This window comes from Chelonia mydas, chromosome 15, assembly GCF_015237465.2.
Source record: "Chelonia mydas isolate rCheMyd1 chromosome 15, rCheMyd1.pri.v2, whole genome shotgun sequence".
Lineage (NCBI taxonomy): Eukaryota > Metazoa > Chordata > Testudines > Cheloniidae > Chelonia > Chelonia mydas.
Genome location: NC_057856.1, coordinates 6,004,960 through 6,027,865, shown reverse-complemented (window position 1 = coordinate 6,027,865; position 22,906 = coordinate 6,004,960). Strand labels below are relative to the sequence as shown.

The 22,906-nt window shown below is 48.2% G+C and overlaps 1 protein-coding gene and 1 long non-coding RNA gene across 3 annotated transcripts in view; one reads left to right on the top strand and one right to left on the bottom strand.

Annotated features, from left to right (window-relative positions):
- AIFM3 (apoptosis inducing factor mitochondria associated 3) overlaps positions 1-22,906 on the top strand; it is a 117,785-nt gene that overhangs the window by 21,514 nt on the left and 73,365 nt on the right. For both annotated transcript variants that reach the window (XM_037879114.2, XM_037879113.2), the window contains exon 2: positions 3,234-3,459. In XM_037879114.2, coding sequence (XP_037735042.1) covers positions 3,429-3,459 — 31 coding nt within the window. In that variant the 5' untranslated portion in view covers positions 3,234-3,428. The remainder of the gene's footprint in view (positions 1-3,233; positions 3,460-22,906) is intronic.
- LOC122463063 lies at positions 4,457-20,967 on the bottom strand. Its single transcript, XR_006286040.1, has 3 exons — positions 20,773-20,967; positions 9,723-9,836; positions 4,457-4,918 (listed from the first exon to the last, which is right to left on the bottom strand). It is a non-coding gene; the product is annotated as an uncharacterized LOC122463063 (long non-coding RNA).

The window sequence follows — 22,906 nt, the reverse complement described above, 5'->3', positions numbered from 1 at the left end:
TTAATTAAACATACTGATGATACCCTTTGTACTTTGAATGACTCACAAGCAACATTGTGATCTCATGGGGTATATATCCACCCATGGAAAAAAAACAGGGAAATCCAAAAACTTTTTCAAGACAGAGATGTAGGCCGGGTACTTTCTATCACCAGAGATCATCAGTAACCCCCAAGGAAGAGTCAGCAATACCAGAAAGAGAATTTTTGCCTTAGCCACTCATACATCTCAGCCTGCAATACTTTGCCAATCCCCTATCCTCTTCCACATTCCTCTTCAGGGACTCATCTCATGAGAGACTGTGGCATCAGGAGGTGCATTAACTTCTGTCACTCACAGCAATAAAAGATGTTCCATCTCAATTCTGAGGAAGACGTTTCTACTCCAACTCCTTCTTGATACCAAAGAAGGGTGGCATCCCATTTTGCATATGAGCAGGATCAGCATCTTCATTCATCACATAAAGTTCAGAATAGTGACCCTAGCATCAATGATTCCACCTCTAGATCTGCAAGACTGGTTTGCAACTCTAGACTTGCAAAATGCATAATTGCACGTTGTGATTGAGCTGGATTTAAGATTCCTGATCAGCCAGAAGAACTACCAATACTAGGTTTTCATTTTCAGACTCTCTGTAGCACTGGGAGTATTTACCAAGCCATGGCAGCTAAGAAGACAGGACATAATAGTTCATCCATATTTGGATAATTGGTTAGTCTGGGGAAGATCCCCACAGAGCTGATGAAAGATTCCATTCATCATATTCTTCATCTCGTCCTTGCTCTTAGTTTAAAAATCAACAGAGAAAAGTCCAGATTGACAGCAATACAAAGAACAGAAGTTATAATTGCAGCCACAGATTCCATCACAGCCAGATGGAATAGTGCAGACTGTTCCTTTGTCCAGATTTTTAAAAGGATTTTTAAAAATTGGAGATGATGCAGAAAAAAGCCAGAAATACCTTACAATGAGAGACTTGGGGCATACCTGCATTGCCCCACGGTTGTGACTAAAGGGGTGTGAATAGCAGAGCACACCAAAGTGTAACATTATGGGCATAAATTTACAAGTCCAGAGTTGGCGCTAAGGTAGTTGAAACCTTTACATTCACACTCGCAGCGTCCACACACGGAAGTTACAGTGCAGCCCTTTGATGCGCACTGTTAGTCACACCCCATTAGAGTCAGAACTGTGGCAATTTAGACATGCACATACAGAGCTCAATCTGTTTAGAGTATCAGAAAGAAGATTGTTAGGCGACTTGATTATAGTGGATAAGTAAGTCCACAGGGAGAAAATAATGGGTCCCAACAGGCTCTTTAACGGGGGGGCAAAAGTTTTAGCCCAAGGGCCACATTGGGGTTGCAAAACGGTATGGAGGGCCCGGGCTGTGCCCCCCAAACAGCCTGGCACTGCCCCCTATCCGACCCCTCCCACTTCCTACCCCCTGACTGTCCCCCTCAGAACCCCCGACCCATCCAACCCCCCCTGCTCCTTGTCCCCTGACTGCCCCCTCCCGGGACCCCACCCCATCCAACCCCCCTGCTCCCTGTCCCCTGACTGCCCCGACCCCTATCCACACCCCTGCCCCCAGACAGGCCCCCTAGGGCCCCCCCGCCCCTAACCACCCCCCCGGGACCTCACCCCTATCCAACTCCCCTGTCCCCTGACTGCCCTGACGTCTATCCACACCCCTGCCCCATGACAGACCCATTGGGACTCCCACGCCTTTCCAACTTCCCCTGTTCCCCATCCCCTGACCGCCCCCCCAGAACCTCCGCCCCATCCAACCGCCCCCTGACAGGCTCCCCGGGACTCCCACACCTATCCAACCGCCCCCTGCTCCCTTTCCCCTGACTGCCCCCTGGGGCCTCCCAGCCCCGGCCCCCTTACCATGCCGCTCAGAGCAGCATGTCTGGCAGCCGCGCCGCCTGGCCAGAGCCAGACACACTGCCGCACTGCCCTGCAGGAGCACGCAGACCCGCCGCCCAGAGTGCTGCCCGCACAGTGGCGTGGCTGCGGGGGCGGGGGACGACAGTGGGAGAGGGGCCGGGGGCTAGTCTCCCTGATGGGGAGCTCAAGGGCCGGGCAGGACATTCCTGTGGGTCAGATGTGGCCTGCAGGCCAGAGTTTGCCCACCTCTGCTCTTTAATCTAGCAGAGAAAGGCATAACAAGAACCAATGGCTGGAAGATGAAGCTAGACAAAATAAAATTAGAAATAATTTTTTAACCGTGGGGATGATTAACCATTGAAACAAACTACCAAGGGAAGTTGGGGAGTCTCCATCTTGTGGGCTCTTCAAATCCAGACTGGCTGCCTTTCATGAACCAGGTGAGACAGGCATTGCTCTGCTGAAGTTCCCTGCCAGGCCCACACCGGTAGGCGCGCTCAGAGCCACACCTAACTCCACACAAAACAGCCAGGTGGACGGAACGACAGTTCGCTCACAACGTTTCGCCCAGTGGTTAGGGTGCTCACCTAGAAGGTCAGTCAAGTACCCCCTGTGCCTGGGGGAGAAGGGATTTGAACAGGGGTCGGCCACTTCTCAGGTATATGCGCTAGAAACTGGGCTATGGGACATTCTGATGTAGTGCTCCCTTGGTCTCCTCTCCTGCTGAAGCTGTTCCTTTTTGTATGGCGAGTTAAAGAGTGCTGAACTCCCGAACCCGGCCAGGGCTTAAGAAACACCTCTCTCCTTTGCATCTCCCCTGGGCTAGCATGGCCAGCTCCCCGCCCAGCATGCTGGCTTCTGTGAATCCCTAGATGCCTATCAGAATGGCCAGACTGGGTCAGATCAGAGGTCCATCTAGCCCAGTATCCTGTCTTCTGACAGTGGCCAATCCTATCTCCCTCAATTCATTGGAGAGGAAGCCTGAATGCCTAACGGTGGCTTTGTGAATCCCAGGGATTCTGTCGGTAACTGAAAGTCCCTTTGTGAATCTAGCACTAGATGTCTGGAAATGAGTTTGTCTCTGATTTGGAGGCCCCAATCTCCAATGTGTTAATCAGTTTACAAAGAGACTCATGGGGCTTACTTGAACATGATTTGTGAGCCATTATTTCATGTAAGGGAAGTGCCTCTGACTTGTGGATTTGTGTTGCCTAGCCCATCGGTGCATGGTGATGTGAAGGAAACAACATCTGGGATGACTTAAAAACAAAAAAAATAAAGTATCTGAGTGAATGTATTCCAGTTATTCATTTTTAATTGAGCTTTTCCATTTAATGTAGGTTATGAAGGCAGCCTAATACCCGAGCTGGAATGACTGGCCAGTTTACCGTGAAAGGACATGCCAGTCATCCTCATGAGCTGATTGCTCACTTTAAGCCCTAATGGTCTATCCCTTCTGGAGATTGGGCTGAAGCATCTACTAGCTGACTTGCCTCCTATTCCTGCTGTGATTCTCTCCTTCTACTTGGCGCACCATGGGAGGATGCTTCTCCAAACCAAAACCAGGTGACTGCTGTTTAGTGTTCCTCTAATCATCATGTGTTTGCCCAAGTAGCTGCAGATGAAACTAGGTCAGGCACGCAGAGGTGCTCCACGGGGAGGCTGCTTCAGAGAATTTTAATTCTCTGCTCTTACACGGAGGATTACGGGGCAGTTAATCCACAGAACATTCCACTTCATTTTTATTCACATGCAGTGAATTGCGTAAAACCTTTCAAAGTGCTGAGGGGTAGGGTGAAAAACTCAAATCTCAGTAAACTAGAGATAGAAAAGCTCGCTGGGGTATCAGTCGCAGCCTGGGACAAAGGTAAGAATCCAGCCTTGATTTGAAAGTCAGAGATTCAAAATCTATAAGTACATTTCCCATTTGATTTGCCCTCACACATAAACGGCACACTCACATCCTGCTGCCCTGTACACGCCCACACAGAGCAGCTTTTCGGTCCCCTTGTGGCCCACATTCACAAAATTATGGTGTGGTCTTCCCACATGCTTGCCTCACCTTGAGGTTACTGCTATACGCTCCCCTGTCCCTGATCCTCTGCCGGATTCACAACACAACTGTATTCTCCCTCACCCCCCTTTCAGAACTGCACTGCTCCCAGGCTCAGCCCCGAAGGCACCGCTGTACACTTTCCATCTGCCCCCCGGATCCTCATGGTGAGTGAAAACTTGTGGGGAGGTAATAGGTCCATTATGGAAAAGGACTGTAAATTGCTTCAAAAGAGCAGTGTGACAACCATCCTTAAAACAGGCAATATTGTGACCTTGCTCAAGAAACAATCTCAGCTCTAGTAACCCCATCAATTATTGACCAGCCTCAAATCTTCCCTTTTTGGAAGATCTTCCATAGTTGTATGCAGTGTTGTTGTAGCCATGTGGGTCCCAGGATATTAGAGACACAAGGTGGGCGAGGTGATATCTTTTATTGAAACAATATCTCTTTGTGAGAGAGACACGCTTTCAAGCTACACAGAGCTCTTCCTCAGATCTGGGAAGGGTAGGTATAGTGTCACAGCTAATTACAAGATCAAACAGATAGTTTAACATAAGTAGTTAGCACATAGTCTTTATTCTTTTAGTTAGCACATCTTTAAAAATGTCATCATTTTAAGCTGATCTTTAATTGTGGGGGCCTGATTCATCATTTTTTAATTCTTGAAGCTGGCAATTCTGAGCATGGCATATACTGAGGTGATGCTCTTTTGTACAATATTAGCATTCACAAATAATATAAATAAACCACTTCATCTACTTTTTTATTTTTCTTTAAAAAATACTCAAATTATTGGGTTAATTCATGTGTCCTTCCATTATATGTACCAGCAGAACCGTAGTTGCTTTGCCATGAGAGAGAACTGATTTCTCATTCCTGACCACCTCAGGTCTTAGATGGCAAGAGTCCTGGTCTTCAGTACAAAAGTTCCCCCTTTTGTTAGTCCAACAGAAGTCAGCCTCAGAACACCTGTTATTGAGTAAACAGAAGTACAGTCATATGTGACTGCTTAAAAAATTGCAAAACATTAGATCGCATTCACATTAAGCTTAAGAACCTCTTTTAGTAGGGTTAAAAAGGGCTTAAAATATGCTGGAATGCAGTCCAAGTACATCAAGCCAATCGGATTAAAAAAGTTAAGAAACTTGGTGTTTATAAACCCCTTATTTCTTAGAAATCTAATTTTCCTTGATCAAAATAGACCTACATCCATTCTGAACAAACCTCGTTACCACGGAGCCCCAGACTCCAGAAAGGCACAGCAAAAGGGAACACAGCTCCCTACCTAGAGCAAAGGGGCTGTCCCAGAGGCACCCAGTGTGGGGTGAAGCAGTGAGTTGCCAGGATGGGGAAGGGGTGAGGTTGACCAGGGGGGTGCCATAAAGAGGAGTGGGTGGGGTGAAAATGGATGGTTGTGTGGGGAGGTGAAATGGAGCCACACTGTAAAGGGTTGGGGTGGAGCCCAGAGGCACATGGCAGGGAGTGGAGCCATGAGGCACAGGGAGCAGGTGGAGCTGAGAGGTGCAGTGTGTGTGTGTGGGGAGCTGGGAGGTGTCCTGAGGGATGCGGGGGGGAGCTGAGAGCTGAAGTTGGGGAGGAGTGAGGAGCTGGGAGGTGTCCTGAGGGAGAGGGATGAAGGGGAGCTGAGAGGTGCACTGTGTGTGGGGGGGGCGGTAGCTGGGAGGTGTCCTGAGAGAGAGGAAGGAGGGGGGCTGAGAGGTGCAGTGTGGGGGGGGGGAGCTGGGAGGTATCTTGAGGGAGAGGGATGGGGGGAGCTGAGAGGTGTAGCGGGGTGTGGGGGGAGCGGGGAGGTGTTTTTGAGTGAGAGAAATGAGGGGGGCTGAGAGGTGCAGTGGGGGGAAGCTGGGAGGTGTCTTGAGGGAGAGGGATGGGCGGGAGCTGAGAGGTGCAGTGGGGGGTGGGGAGGAGCTGTGAGGTGTTCTGAGGAAGAGGGATGGGGGGCTGAGAGGTGCAGTGTGGGGGGAGCTGGGAGGTGTTCTGAGGAAGAGGGATGGGGGGAGCTGAAAGGTGCAGTGGAGGTGGGGGGAGGAGCTGGGAGGTGTTCTGAGGAAGAGGAATGAGGGGGAGCTGAGAGGTGCTGTGTAATGGAGGGGACAGATGAAGCATCCATGGTACCTTTTTGCTAGGGACAATTGTTTTGAAAATTACTTTAGTGATACTGATTATTGTGTGAGCCACCAGATTTTTGTGAAGTGCTGCACTAGTTAGCACCTTCTGGAGCTGTCTAGTGTCATATACTGCCCAACTGGTTTTGCATAGCAGTGGTCCATGGACCCAGACTATGTCTAAGGGGTCTGCAAAAGACAGATTGAAAACTGACTGAACAGAATTCTACTATATATACAGACCATAGATTTCCAAAGGGGCCCACACCTTCATTCAAAATTTTTTAGGGGTCTGTAAAATGAAAAAAGGTTGAGAACCACTGTTGTAAAGTGCCATCGATGTGTTGCTCTGCCTGTTAATTCAGCAGATAGGGAAGTACGTACTCCCACATATCTGCTCACGAGGCTCCTCCTTTGTCCACAGAGACTCATATTTGCATGGGTACCTTAGGCCATGTCTACACTATAAAATAAAGTTGACCTAACATCTTTTGGCATATAACAGCTGCAGTTATTATATTGCTTGTGCATGTCTACACTTCGCTCCTTGTGTCGGTGGTGCACGTCCTCACCAGGAGCACAAGTGTCGATTGTACTGTCAGTGTGGGGCGGTTCCTGAAAGCCAGTAACAGTCAATATAAGCAACACAGTGTTGACCTAACCTAACTACATTGACCGTGACTCTACGCCACCCATGAAGATGGAGTTATTATGTCAGCGTAGTGGGGCAGTTATGTCAGCAAGAGTGAAATTTGGGTGTAGACACTTCCAGCTAACCAGCAGTTAATGTGCTGCAGAAGGTTCCACAAGGCTGCATGACCATAGTGTGAAATTATCTGTTTTTTACCATGACTGAGCCATGCATTATGCACAATACTCATTGTGGAGGGTAGCAGAGCTTTGCTCCACCAAAGTTCTGGGTGGTCTCTTAGCCCATGTCTACTATAAGGAATTTTAGTAAAAAAATTGTCACAGGTTCTACCTCTGGTAACACCAGTAATAGCACTGGTAGGAGCCCTAGTGTAGATGGCTTTCAGGCTCTGGCAGTTTTTTTCAGTGTCAGTTAACACTGCTGAGGAGACTAAGTCTAAATTTCGAGATCCTGAACACTGCTGCTGAGCTGGAAAACTTTCTATACTAGGCCTCCCATCAGTGCAATTACTGGTGCAGCTGAACCAGTGGTAACATTAGTGAGAATTTTTTTTACTAAAGTTCCCTAGGGTTGATAAAGCCTTCATTGGAAAAAAAAAAAAAAAGATGAAGGTCCTTCTTTGTAGAGCTGGCAGCTAATGTAGTCTTTGCATGATGAGACAGGCCCATTTCTTGGTTTTACCTCTTCAGTGCTGAACTGTGTACACGGTATGTACACCACGCTACAGAAGGATTGAAGAGAGGGCTGTCTACAGACTTTGAGCTCTGCTCAAAGGTGAGGTTTGCAAATATTATTGCCTTTGTACTGTAGTAGGAAAGTGCGATTGGGTGTGCGCAGGTCTTTGTTCCTCAAGAGCTCATTGAAAGAGGCCCCTCTCAGGTGGGTGAAACGAAATTGGGCAGGAAGAGAAGAACTCAGGGGAGGTTTGTATGGGAGTAAAAACCAATTTGGGTTTGTGATGTGGAAATATCCTGACAGAAAAACACTATGTAAACACGTCAATAGTTGGATGGGTCACATAGGGCATCACCAGCTGGGACTCCATAGAGATGATGACCGGAGCTGAGACAGGAGTGTCGTCATGTTGGGTGTTGGGCAATCACACCTCCTCATGGAAGTTGTTGGGCAGGATAGTTGACTTCCATTTAGGTCAAGTGAGGGAACAATTACATGCCCCTTTGGTTAGTGAAAGCTGAAACAGGGACTAGGCCGCCTGCAAGCCTGGGCAGTGGCTGTGCCATATGGTCCACGGGGTTTTCCAGGGGATCTGATAACAAATGCTGGGGCAGGGGTTTGACTGGATTGCAGCTGTATGTCTATGTGAGAGAAAGAGAGAAGCAGCAGAAACACCACTGAAGTGCACAGAGAAGGCAGTAAGGAAGCCCTAGCCACATCCGGAAAAGGTCTTGTAGCATGACCTTCAGAAAAGATGAAAGAGCTTGTGGATAAAGGGCTGGAGCTGGAAAAAGGCTTGGCACTGAGAGCAAAGAATCTGCCTCCATCTGTTTGATTCCTACTGTGTTCTGGGAAACAGGACTGTATGCATTCTTTGTAAGTAAACAGGATTGCATCCAAGAAATACCTAACTGCATCAATTTCTTAGGCTCCCGAAAATAATCTGCTAGACCCTAATTACTGGCTAACCACTCGGGTCAAAAGCAGTAACAACGCTGTATCTGGGTCCCATATTTGCATGGTGTTTCTATACCATAGGTAGGGATGGATATTTCCCCCAGGGACCTAGCTGGGTAGCAGAGCCTACACATCTAGGCAATGTCTTTATTACAAAAAGTGTGTTTTTTACATGGAGATAGTGAACTCAAGATAGCCATCTTGCTGTAAAATCAGTGTGGAGACAAGGCACAGTCGTTTTAATTCCAGGTAGCTAGTCAAGGTATATTCCAGGTGGTGCTATAGTGTGGACCTTGACTAACTATATCAAGGTAAAAAGAACTGCATCTCATCTCCACTGGGGTTTTATATCAAGATAGTCTCTCAATGGAAGAACACACCTTTGTTTGCAGTTAGGGCATAGCCACAGGGCAGGGATGGGAGGAGGAGATGTCTCTGTCTAACAGTCACCTAACAGCTTCCAGTTAAGAGACCGTGCCAAGCCCACTAGCCTTAATGGTTCTAGCCTGACCTCCTAGGCAGCCCCTAAACTGGTTTGAAGAGGGTGGGTGAGGCACAGCATCATGATCCGCACCTACTGGGTACAGAATCCAGGGGGACAAAGGGAGGTTGTGTGGCTTAAATAAGGACAGACTCTGGAGAGGAATCAGACAGAACTAGAATGAGACCCCCAGAAGGATCTGGGCTTTCTAAGAGTATGTGAGTTGGGTCAGTTCTGTTCTTGTAACTTAACAGGAAACTCTCTCTCTCCAACTCAGCTTGTAGAGAACACAGGTGGTTGGTGTACGTGAAGTAGTGTATCCAGGTTCCAGTTTAAGAGTAGGAGAATTGTGAGATTCCACCCTGACAGAGGCTTATCTCCTGAGGGGGTGTGCTGAGCGAGACCAGAAAGGCACAGAGCTGCAGCTAGCCATGCAACTATGGCAATACCCGGTTCCCTTTTACAACAAAAGAGAATGGGAAATTTACAGCTCTTAGGAGACTTTGAGAATCCAAGTCTAAATGTTTGCTCAATAAGTTACGTCTTTCTATTTCATATTAGAGTTAACTAGTGAAGTAACACCTCGCTCTGGAAATCTAGAAATCAAAATACTCCACTATAGGACACCTCATGCCTATTCACTTCTGAGCCGATGCTCTACATGCCACATCAACCAATAAGTCCACCAGGGACCACCAATTTCTGCATTCACCCATCTGCCTGGAACAACAGCAGTGAGGGATGATTCTCTTGGCCAGTGACAAGGGCCAGAAATCCACATTGATATCACTGCACCTCTCCACATCAGTTGACATGTCAGCCATGATGCAGCTCAGAGACACAGCAGGGGTTGGGGGATTGTGCTGTGATAGCTTCCATTACCCCTCTAAGACTGTTATCATGGTCTCCTGCTTCTCCAGCTCCAAAGTCCTCAGTCATAGAGTCCCAAAGGAATCCATTCTCTTCTGCAATTTGATCCACATCTGTGTGAAGTTTCTAGGGAAGAATATGAGTAGAGAATAATATACCAGTAATACATTAATAATAACTAGCCCTACATCAAAGGCAGCTCCACTCTAGCATGTGCTCCCTGCTTGCTTGTGTGCCACCCCAAAACTCTCCACACACAGCCCTCTCCTCCTTTTTACCCTGGGATAGGGGTGTAGCTGTCATAAAAGGCCTCAGAGCTGCCTTTGCCAGATCCCCACCAGCGCAGAGTTCTCCTACACTGGGAATTCACTGGCCTTTCCTCCCACTTGAAGGCCACTTTGTACTGTGGCCTTAGCAGAATGGAGACTCAGGCCTTTGTCTTTATCTTTCATTTTCTAATCCTTTGCATCACAATGGTTTATGTGGGAACACTCTGAAGAGTATCAGTGACGGAGTGTACAAACCCCACACTGGGGGTGTGGAAGGGGTTAAGGAGCAGCTCTGGGCCCAGGTGGCCCTGCCCAGCAGCCCTTGCAAAGCCTGCACAAGCTGAAGGCAGAGCTTAAAAGGGGAAGAAGAGAGGTTCAGAAGAGGACAAGCAGGGAAAGGGAACAAATTGGTGCTCTGCGGAAATAATAGCCTAACAGCTCCTATTTCCTGAGACCTGACACACCAAGCCTGCAAAAGAGACTGGTCGCTGTTTAGGAAGGCCAGGGACTATTTTCAGTTCAGTAATTTAATTTGTCCTGTGAGGGGGGGAAAAAGGGGAACTCAGGTAAGAAGTGATCCTATTTAGCTCCCCAAGGTCAGAACTTAGCTACCCACTGCTGGGCCCTGGATTGGGGCCTGGTGGAGAGTGTGGGCCTGGGCTCCCCTACCAACCCCTGAAGGTGGGATGACAACAGGAGTCTACTCTTCAGTGGAAAATCCAGCTGGGAAAGGCCCTCAATACACAAGGAACGAGATCCCCAGTCCCAGAGCTAAGGAGAAAGTCCTGAAGCCCTTGTGGGCACAAAAAGATCTCTGCTATTGGATTTTTCTCTCTGTATATCCCAAAAGGGCTGAACTAGAATATGTGACCTGGCTGGAGGGCTGAGCTGCAAAAGAAGGGACCAGCCCCACAGGACGGAGCTGTAGATGACAGGCGGACCTCTGGTCATACTCTGCCTGACCACTAGGCTCCACTGCCAGGGAGGGTCACCTTTCACAGCTTCCCAGACAGACTTCCGGCCTGTGGGTAATCTTGTTCTGAGCCGGTAGGGGCACTTCATTTTCACACATTCCAATGATGTGTCTTCTTTACCTTTGGCCTGTGACAGCCTGTTTTCAGTCCATTTTATATGTGCTATTGATCGTTTTACAATCAAATGCTTTACAAAAATGCAATATTATATCAAACCTGTTTCCTTTATCAGTTAATTTATAATATTGCCAGAGGACAATTTTCAAACTTATTTAACAAGAATTATTTTCCAGGAAACCACATTGATTGCCAATAATTATATTACATAAGTGTATTTTGGAAAATCCCCGTTTGCCCTTCACAGTGTTTTAGGTTAGGAAGAAATCAGCTCACTGTGCCACTGATGTGAACTGAATGAGTCAATGAAGTTCACTTGGAACCCTGCAAAGAAACTTGCTCACAGCCAGAGACTTTTAAATTGGTAAAGTCTGGCACATTTGATTGATTGATTGACTACTGCAGCAGTCAGTTGTAATAATGTGAAAGAAGTTCACAATCCATCTCTTCCAGTGAGTCAACATGGAAACATTGGCCTGAGGGAGAGAACAGGCATGAGAATGATGCTATAAACCGGTGTTTGCAGATCCAGATACTCCCCCTGCTCCATTGACTCTTCTTAATTGTTATTCCACAGTGGAACAGCTTCAGCAGGAGAGGCTGAGGAATTCCCAATCTCAGAACATCCCATATTCCAATGGTTAGGATCACAGGCACTGACTTTTCAAAGTGGTGGGGGGTGCTCAATCCCTGTCTCTGTCCCAGGCCCCGCCCCCACACCACCCCTTCCCCCAAGGCCCCACCCTGCCACTTCCCGCCCCCGCTCCACCCCACCTCACTTCTTCCCACCCAGTTCCGCCCCTCCCCCGAGCACACCACATCTTCGCTCCTCCCCTCCAGAGCCTCCTGCACGCCACGAAACAGGGAGGCACGGGGAGGGAGGGGGAGGTGCTGATCCGCAGGGCCTGCTGGCGGGCGGCACTGGGGGCTGCTGGTGGGTAGTCAGCACCCACCATTTGTTCCCTGTGGGTGTTCCAGCCCCAGAGCACCCACGGAGTCGGCGCCTATGGTTAGGGTATTCACCTGAGCAGTGAGAGATTCCTGTTCCAATCCTCTCTCTCCATCAGGCAGAGAGGGGATTTGAACCAAGGGTCTCCCACATCCCAGCTGAGTGCTGTAAGCACCGGGCTAAAAGTCCTCCTCCATCATTTTGTGTGAACTCACCTGAGGGGCCTGACCCAATAAGTGGCCTCTGGACATGCCTGCCAAATCAGTCCCCCCACCTGACTAGGTCAGCTGAATGCATGTCCTCCCCCCGTTTTGTGAATCGCTCTGGGGCTTAGGTGGGAGGCAGGTGCCCAGATGCCCCCAGGAAGGCAGTAGGGCGCATACCCAGAGATACCTAGGGAACTCTGACCGCAAAGTACATGGTTTGGCAGCGGGGAGGTGGGATGGGATGGGTTCTGTCTTGAAGTCAGGGGCACCAGAACAGAGGGGGCCAGAAGGCCATGGCCCCATCCCTTTGAAAAGAGCACTTTTTACGGGCTGTAAGGATGAGTGATGGGGGAGGGGCGGAGAGACGTGAGTAAGGGGTGGGATCTTGGTGGGGAAGACATGGCACAGGAGTGGGGCCTTTGGGGAAGAGGCGGTGCGGGGGCGGGGGCTCAGGGAGAAGGGGTGATGTGAGGCGGAGCCTGAGGGGGGGGGCAATGTGAGGAGTAGACCTAGGGGGAATGGGCAGCACAATGCCAGGGACTCAGGGGGAGGGGCAGTGTGAGGGTGGGGGCTTGGGAGGAAAGGGTAGGGACCATGTTTTAGGCATCGGTGGCCCCTCAATTTTAGGGAGCTCCCACTGCTCCTGACTGAAGTGATGCCAAAACAGGGACTTAGGTACCTAACGCCTATTGTGCATTCAGGCCGTGGAAACTGCTATACTGGGTCAGACCGTCAAGACTGGTAATTAGTGTCCTTCCTCCGCTGAATGCCAGTACCTAATACTTCAGCATAAGGTGAACCCCACTTTCATGCATCTGCCGTGCTGGAGATGGGAGCGAAGTTCCCTTCCTGGACCCTGAACGATCAGTTTCATATCCTGAAGCGTAAGGTTGGATTAATCCTGTCTAATCATGCATGACTACAAATATGATGGGTCAGAAGTACACAGCCCTGTTTTAAAATCAAGCAGCAGGGTTGGACTTTGTAACCTCTTGCTCTTGTGGCGGTGAATTCCACAGCAGGACCACATACCGTGTAATGAAGTATTTCCTTAATTTCTTGCAGTTTTGTGGGCTGTTGTTAAGTCATTGAGTGACCCTTTGTTCCTGGTATGGAAAAATACAAAAGATAGAAACTCACAGCTTGATCGGGACAAGTAGCTGCCCTCAGTTTAATGGCGGGGAGAAGATTGGGCGGGGGGGGGGAGGCAAATGTTCCTTAAAGAGGAAACCTGCCCTGCATGCTCAAAAACTCTAAAGGTACATAGTTCTTAATCCCCCTGCTCTCACCATCACCTCTGCCCTTGGAGAAATACCAGTTCTGCACAGGGGCCTCAATCCCCCCATCAACACCATCAGTGCAGCCCCAAAATGCCCAGACAAACTGCAAACCCTGGAGGGGTTTCAGGAAATCTAATAGGAAAGGGGAGGTCGCACAGAGTGCAACAGAATCAGGGTATTTACAGCCCTCGCCTGGAGCACCTCTGGTCCCCAGCCAAGGCAGTTTCTCCATTCCAAGGGACTTTGTGATTCCCCATTAGGCTAGAACAATGGGTTCTTTGTGCTCCGGGATCCAATGGCAGGTCTCAGCCTGCTTTCCTCCTGAACTGCATACAGTGAGGTGCCTCCATCTAACTGTCGAGTGAATAAATGAATATGTAACTCCTAGGACATGAATAATAATTGAATTCAAAAGGACTCATGGACCAAGAGTGGTGAGAAGAACCAACACTTTCATAGGGGGCAGAATAGGGCAGCAGTCATCTGCCGCACCCATAGCACTCATCACCCCAGCACTAGCTCTGTCTCACACACCAGAGTCTCCCTAAGGACCATTATGGGCATGTCTGACTCCTCCCCATCCTGACATTTCTTGGCCTTTTCTCCATTCCCCTCCTACGGTTGAGTTGCATTCCATCAGGCTATACTCTCCCCTCCTGCTTCCTATGGCTTTTCTCTACTCCCCTATCTCCTCCACAAACAGCTTCCCCTTGGATTTCAACACCTGGCTTACCCGTTTCCTTTCTTCTCACTCTCCCCACCCTGCATCCGTAGAGACTTCCCTTTCCACATCAATGCCACACCTGCGCATTAGCAGCTCCCTCCTCACTCTCATTTCCTCCTGTGATCATCAGTCCTGGATCCACTCTCCTAAATGGTCATTTGACCTGCTTCTCACCAAAAACTCTTTGACCCTGTGTGACACGGAGGCCCATTGGTGGTTCACTGCTCTGTCAGCAACTCATCAAGCCTGACATTCCACACCTAACACACTGTTCTCATGCTATATACCCAAACGGTGGCATGTAAGATATCACTGGAAAATGAATTACTCACTGATCATTAATATTCTTGCAGGAGGTGCATGTATGTGTGGAGTGTGTGTCTACAAAGAGTTATGGATATGTGCTAGAATTCTGTTCTTTAAAATGTGTTTGGCAAGCAATGCATAAGCCCAGTCTGCCCTAGACAAAGGAATATATATTTGTTTGTTGGACCTGCTTGGTTGTTAGGCAGAGACAATGAAAGCACACTCATATGAAAGCCATCGATCTACTGAGTGGGGGAGATAGCCTCTAAACTATGAGACCAGGGGTCTCAAATGATAAGTAATTAGATCAACTGATTGTACACAATATTATAAAAGTGCATCGAGTACAGTCTCTGCTGAAAGCTGATGACATACTGGTGATTAATAACATGGTGAATCTATGGATTAACGCTATGTGAGGAAATATGGATACTCGCTGATATAATGATTTAAAGTCTGTGACCAAACACAGGGAGAAACAGGTTTTCTTGAGGGAAGGTAGCAGCGTGGAATCAATACAATGGAAGCCCTGTTACATAAGAATTGGCAGGGGGATGGGAAACCCACAGGAAAGGAAGAACAGCATGAGGTCATCCTGAGACTGGGGAAAAAACAGTGAGTTAGGGAAGATACAAGGAGAGAGAAGATGTGGTCCTGGCATCCATCACTAGACAGACACAAGGAGCCAGAGCCTCTAGCAAGATGAGAAAGATGGGTCCTTCTGCCAAGGGGTTTGACATCTCTGGGAGAGAAACCTGCTTCAGCAAAGATCTTTCACCAAGGAAGACAAGAGAAACCAGCATCTTGGGCTTCTGAGAAAGTCAGCAATGGCTGGGAAAAAAAAGAATGGTAAGAAATCTATCTTGAACCAAGGCTGTAGTTTGCTGAATTAAATCTCTATTTTTGTGTGTTAGTAATTCTTTCTAACTTTATTCCTTCTACTTGGTATCACTTACCTATGTCCTTTTGTTAATGCATTTGTTTTATTTTCACAATGAACCAACTCAGTGCGGTGCTTGAAGGGAAGGGTGTATTAACAGCTTATTAACCTAACTGGGGTAATGTGCTTTTGCCTCTTTCAAGGAGCAAACAAACATTATTTCTGAGTGGTCCAGGACAGGGCTGGATACTTCAGGGCAAACAGTTTTCGGGAAATTCAGAACTGGAGGTGTGTTGGGGTCACTTGGCTAGTAGTAACCCCCACAGTGTATGACTGTGATGTAACATGCAGGCTGCTGGAGTCAGAGTTGCTGAAGCAGGGTTGCTTATCACACAGACATTCAGTGCATGCTTGTCTGATGGCTGGGAGAATCCAGACAGGGAATCATAGAATATCAGGGTTGGAAGGGACCTCAGGAGATCATCTAGTCCAACCCCCTGCTCAAGCAGGACCAATCTCCAATTTTTGCCCCAGATCCCTAAATGGCCCCCTCAAGGATTGAACTCACAACCCTGGGTTTAAGGAACTACAGCAGCAGAGCCTTTTAAGACACTCAGGGTTACAGGACAGGTGGTAACACAACCTCTCAATGGTCTGGGTTGCAGCTCAAAATGTGACACTCTACCCCTCCACCTGGACCTTCTGCAACCTCCAGTCTATTGAGGCCCTTGACTTCCCAGCCGACTTCAGCTCACTCCTCTCAGTGCCCTAACCTCTCTTCAGTACACAGTTGTTCTCTGCCAGCACTCTGCTCTCGTGTACCCACTTCCCTGGCTCGATTCCCGTGCTCAACACCATTGGCGGGAGTCCCATGATCTCAGAGACTTTCTCTACAACACGTGTTTTCTCTCCTGCTTTAGCTCTGGCACCTCCCTGTCCAAAACCAATACTTTGGCCCCTCACAGCCTCTCATGCCCACAGTCCTGTCACTTATCTGTGGTTTGTGGCCCTGCCTCTTCCTCTGTCTCTGCACAGGATCTTGCTGATTTCTCCAAAGAAAAAAAACCTGACAAAATCTGTTGATTTCTCCCCCTCCCTGACTTGTCTTCTACCTCTAATGCCTCCCCATGCCATAGTGATCCTATGCCTACCCACCTCCTTAGCTCCATCGCCTCCATGCCCACCCCTTCCCTCACATTGCTTATCAACCTCTCATTGTTCTTTGTCCCTACCCCTTAAAATATAAATATGCCTTGTTCTTCCTACCCTCAAAATAGTCTTTGATTCTTGCTGCCTCTCTAGCGACTGCTCCATCTTTCTCCTTCCCTTTATCTCTAGAACAGGCACCTTCTAACCCTATACGGAACTCAGACCCTCCTTGCTTATATTCTCTTGCCAAGCTTCGCTTCATCTCAGATCCACCCCCCACTCTGCCAGTGCCCCCAGCATTGGCACTCCATTTGTCAGATTCGTGCCCAATCCTCTCTGTGACTTCATGGTAGGACCTCCCTGAGCTCAACTGCAAGGCCCCTGCCCAATCTCTGACATGCTCCCACTACTGTGAATTGAGGTGACTTGTATGCACCTTGCCCTAATGTTCTTCCCCTTCTCCTAACCACTGTCTACCTGTCCGTCTGCCCTTATAGTGGGAGCTTCTCCGAGGAGAGACTGCACTCCCTGAGTGTTTGGAAAGTGCCCAACATATACCGGATACTAATATAAATAATAATAATAAAGGGAGGGACCAGAGATAGAAAGGAAAGCATGGGAGTTGAGGGCACCAGATGTATAAATTAATAAATTCATAGATACTAAGGTCAGAAGGGACCATTATGATCGTCTAGTCTGACCTCCTGCACAACGCAGGCCACAGAATCTCACCCACCCACCCCTGCGAAAAACCTCTCACCTATGTCTGAGCTATTGACACCACTTCAAATCGTGGTTTAAAGACTTCAAGAAGCAGAGAATCCTCCAGCAAGTGACCCGTGCCCCATGCTACAGAGGAAGGTGAAAAACCTCCAAGGCCTCATCCAGTCTGCCCTGGAGGAAAATTCCTTCCCAACCCCAAATATGGCGATCAGCTAAACCCTGATCATATGGACAAGAGTTACCAGCCAGATACCCAGGAAAGACTTCTCTGTAGTAACTCAGATCTCACCCCATCTAACATCCCAAATTAACTTACAGCTGTAATCGGACTCTCTTACCTTCAGACAAGGAGAACCCCACAAACAGTATGTGACTGCACTCTCTCAAATCAGGACAGTCACCTGGGCATCGCTGAGGACTGCTCAACGGATACCTTGGCTCAGTGGGTAGCTAGCTGCAGCCAAAGAGGCCAGCCAGATGTTGGGATGCTCTAGGATATGTGAAATATAGACATATATGTTTGGTGTTTGGGTATGTGAAAAGATGCCTGCTTGTCTGGCAGGGAGGGAGAACAGCCAGGTGAAAAGCTGAGCCAGCAATCTGATCAGGTGTTCACCTGGGTCAGCAGTTCAATTAGGTAAACAACTGAGTTAGCAAACTAATCCTAGCATTAGGCAGAAAAGTGTTTATACAATACATAATGAGTAACTTTGTAATAATATATTTTTGAGTACCTGAATGAGGCTATGCACTTGCATTTAACCCTATGCTGTGCCCTGTTTCAGTGAACTGATCACTCACTGAAGCAGCAAATAAACTACATACTTCTTCAGCTCAAGAATCTGTCTGTGAACCTGTGTGTTCTGGGTAGCGGGAAGAAGAATGGTCAGCAGACACATAAGGAATAGGATGGTGAATAATACAGAAAATATTCAATGCCTTTATACAAATCAATGGACCAGCCTTATCAGGATACTAGGGGTAGGACTAGTCACCCTGTCTCACCCAGGATATTGCAGAACTAGAGGGGTCTGATAGAAGAGCAATGAAAAGGATCAGTGTCCTGGAAAAGGTGTCTTATGAAGAGAGAGTGACAAGACTGGGATTGTTACCTTAGAGATGAGACAAATAAGAATGGATATGATCAATGTTTATAAAATAATAGACTCATAGACTTTAAGGTCAGAAGGCATCATTATGATCATCTAGTCTGACCTCCTGTACATTGCAGGCCACAGAACCTCACCCACCCACTCCTGTAATAGATCCCTAACCTCTGGCTGAGTTACTGAAGTTCTCAAATCATGGTCTGAAGACTTCAAGTTCCAGAGAAGCCACCATTTACTCTAGTTCAAACCAGCAAGTGACACATGCCCCATGCTGCAGAGGAAGGCAAGCCTCTCCACCAGCACCTCTGCCAATCTGATGTGGGGGGAAATTCCTCCCTGACCCCAAATATGGTGATCAGTTAGACCCTGAACAAGTTGACGAGACCCACCAACCAGACATCTGGGAAAGAAATTCTTGGTAGTAACTCAGAGCCTTTCCCATCTGTGTCCCATCACCAGCTGTTGGAGATATTTGCTGCTAGCAGTCATAGATTGGTTGCATGGCATTGTAGGCAGGCTCATCATCTCATCCCCTCCATAAACTTACCAAGCACAGTCTTGAAGTCAGTTAGGTGTTTTGCCCCCAGTGCCCCCCTTAGAAGACTGTTCCAGAACTTTACTCCTCTGATGGTTAGAAACCTTAATCTAATTTCAAACCTAAACTTGTTGATGGCTAGTTTATATTCATTTGTTCTTGTGTCCACATTGGTATTTAACTTAAATATGAGGGAAGGAGAGGAGTTATTTATCCCTCTGATGTATTTATAGAGAGGAATATCTCCCCTCAAGCTTCTTTTGGTTAGGCTAAACAAGCCAAGCTCTTTGAGTCTCCTCTCATAAGGTAGGTTTTCCATTCCTTGGATCATCCTAGTAGCTCTTCTCTGCACCTGTTCCAGTTTGAATTCCTCTTCCTTGAACACCAGAGACCAGAATTGTACACAGTATTCCAGATGAGGTCTCACCTCCACCCTGTGTAATGGTACTAACACTTCCCTGTCTCTACTGGAAATACCTCACCTGATGCATACTAGGACTGCATTAGCCTTTTTTTTGTGGCAACATCACAACTGCAACTCATAGTCATCCTGTGATCAATCAATACACTCAGATCTTTTTCCTCTTCTGTCACTTCCAACTAGAGAAGGTACATTGGGAGCATCTGGTCTCCCTGTGTCATAACAGAAACAAGGGGACATAGAAAGAAATGGAAAGATGGCAAATTCTAAAGTGATAAAAATAATTTTTTTTCACATGGAACAGCTTGTGGAAGTCATTGCCATTGGCTGGCATTGTCAAAGAGGGCTTGGACATTTAAATGGATGATGAGACTTCTGGATTTATAATAGCTAATGCTAAAAAAAAAAAAGCACTAAAATCAATGGGAATTTAGACTCATAAACACCAAGGTCAGAAGGGACCATTATGATCATCCAGTCTGACCTCCTGCACAACGCAGGCCACCGAATCTCACCCACCCACTCCTGCAATAAACCTCTCACCTATGTCTGAGCTATTGAAGTCCTCAAATCATGGTTTAAAGACTTCAAGGTGCAGAGAATCCTTCCAATCTGCCCTGGAGGAAAATTCCTTCCCTACCCCAAATATGGCGATCTGCTGAACCCTGAGCATGTGGGCAAGATTCACCAGCCAGATACCCAGGAAAGAATTTGGTGCATAGGTGCTTCAGAAAATCCCACTTCCCCTAGTAGGGGGCATGGGCCCCTAGGGTGGCATAGAGAAACATTCAGGGGACACGCAGTGGGTCCCAGGCCAGTCCCCACAGGAGGTGGGGAGGGAGCGACACCCAAACCCACTCTGCCCCCAGCCCAGCTCCACTCCACCCTGTGCCCCACCCCAGCCCAAGCTCCACTCCGGCCCCTGCTGCACCCCCATGGCGTCATTCCCTTTCCGCCCCAAGGCCAGCTCCACATCTAGCTCCATCTCCTCCCTCATCCCAGTTCTACCTCCAGCTCCTCTGTTTAGCCAACTGTGCAATAATGGAGGGGTGTGTGGACAGGTAAGGGGGGGGGGAGGATGCAACAGGAAAAGTTGGGGCACCACTGCACTAGCTGCTTACCTTTCAATATCTGGTCATTGCCTTTTTTCACATTTTTTTTGTAAACTACTACTACCTAATTTGCTGTCTGCTCTCACCCTTAACTCTTTCATTGTCACAGCTTCCCAGGGTGCTACCTACCCTGAAGTACCCTGGCAAGTTTAATTAATTAATGTTTACTCCCTGCTTCTAGATTACCAGTAAAGGTGTTCAATTAAGCTGGTACCAACAGTGATCTCTGAGACATCTCCCCAAAGAGCTCCCCTATGCCCATGCATCAGCTGGTATCTAACCAACCTAATTATGTAAAGGAGACTCACCTCCAGGTTCTTGCATGACATCCTGCAAGTTACCCATTGCTAGACTGGATTTGTCTTTATGAAGATAGTACCACTTTAAATACCTGTAACATTTCAACTCCTATTAAACCAAACTCTTTTTCTGTTACTACTTTCCAGCCACTGTCTTCCCAGGTTGACTTGCATTTGCTGTTCTAAGCCCCATTTTCATTTATCTTTTTATTAACTGGCCCAGATTTTCACTGATCCTAATGCAGGGGAATGAGGAGGTATAAGGCCCCACCCCACCTGTTGGCAGTTTGCAGGAACAAGCTTAGGACCAAGAGCAGGTGCAGCAGTGCTGCAATAGAAATGGAGAGGGCAGTGTGTTGGTTTTGCCCCCCTCACTATGCCAGCATGGCTGGCAAAAGGTAAGGAGCAAGCTGCACCCTGCTGTAAATCTGAGCCGCTCTCTCCCCTTCCCCCCAACTCTCCCAGCTGCTGCAGAAGAGGCACTGCTATCCAGAGGCATTAGATAGGCCCCCTTTTCTGTGGCCGCACACTACCCATTTGGCAGCTAAGGGCCAGTGGTAATATGAAAGCTGAGCTACTCCACCCCTAGCCTCTGATAGCAACTCCCTCTCCCACTCCTTTGTCTACAACTCTGTCCTTTCCCCGGCCTTTCCCACCTCCCTGGCTGCTGCTGCTCCTCCTCCTGGCAAAGTGAAGCTGGGGTTCCTGTGTGTTGCTTGGTCCTGGCTGAAGGTTTCCTCCTCTATAGCTGGCCTGGGTCAGTTTCAGGTGCATTGAGAGTTAGGGGGCACCAAGCGCTGGAGAGAAATAGGTGCCTCTCGATCTAACTGTCCTGTGAACTGGTGTGCTCAGAGCTCACCTACCAGAGTAGATCCCCCATAGGTGAACAAACACAAAATGGCTGGGGAAGGAGGATGTCCCTCATAGCTTTTAGCCCAGTGGTGGGTACTCTCCTGGGATGGGGAAGACCCCTGCTTCCCCCCCACCTCCCGTAGGCACCTAATGCCAAGTAAGGATTTTGTTGATGAGAATTCCAAACAGAGGGAGGTGCCAAACTCCCAGAGAGGATGCACTTGTCTTGGAAACTCCCATTAACTAGCTGAGGCAGGGAGCCACCTCCCATGCTGGCTTTTGTGGATCCCATTCTGAGGTGCCTATCTCTCCCTTTCCAGTGTGCAGGGAGCCCAGGTACTGAACTCAAGTGTTGTGAATCCCAGTGATTTTCTAGGCCCCTGCATGTCACCACCCCTAAGTTCCTTTGTGAATCTAGTGATAAGCAACTGTTGGGGGAGATGGGTGAGCAACAGCAGCAGCAATTGACTGGTTTGTGGGGAAAGGGAGTTTGTGCAGTTGCATGTGACATTCCTCACTAGTAAGAAAAGGTCATGATTGTCCTCACTTGAATCTCACGCAAAACCTGGCAGCTACGGGAATTCCTCTACAAGTCACAGGAATATCAATCTCCCCATTTTCCAGCTGCTAATGCAGACAACGATCATTTCCTTATGTTATGAGACATAAACAAATAATGTTTGCCACCACAGTGTGAGGGTAACTGCCCCTGTATTCCCCACTCTGTGGCCCATTCCAGGAGTGCCCAGTCAGGTCTCAGGTGTCACCTGTCTCTGAGAAGGGAGTGTTGCCCCACTCCCTTCTGACTGCGGGTTTTAAGGCTGCACAGCTCCCTACCTTACACAGGGATATCCCCAGTCTGCCTAACGGTCAGCGCTTGTGCATGGCTTTCTCTCCAAGGGCTCTGCGCAGTGTATTGCCAGCAGTTACAAGTTATCGCACAGGTCTTTCTAAGCAAACACGTTTATTCTTAAGGTAAAAACATCACAGAAAAGCATAAAATCAATAGAAGTTCCTATACACATGCTAAAAGCTTAACAGAGGTCACCTCATAGATCTTATGGGGCCTTAGTAGGCCAAAGTCCTTCAAACACTTTCACAAGGGTTGGTGGGAGGACCCCTTGGAGAGAATGTCCTGGCTGCTGGTTCAGAAAGAAGGCCCCTTGTCAATTTAAATGTAGTCCTTTTATCTAGAAAGCCCTTTCTTCATCTGTTGGTCTCTGAAAAACTATGTTTGGATCAGTGTATGCATACCTCCCCAGCAGGTGGCACCTCTTTGGACATGTTGGCA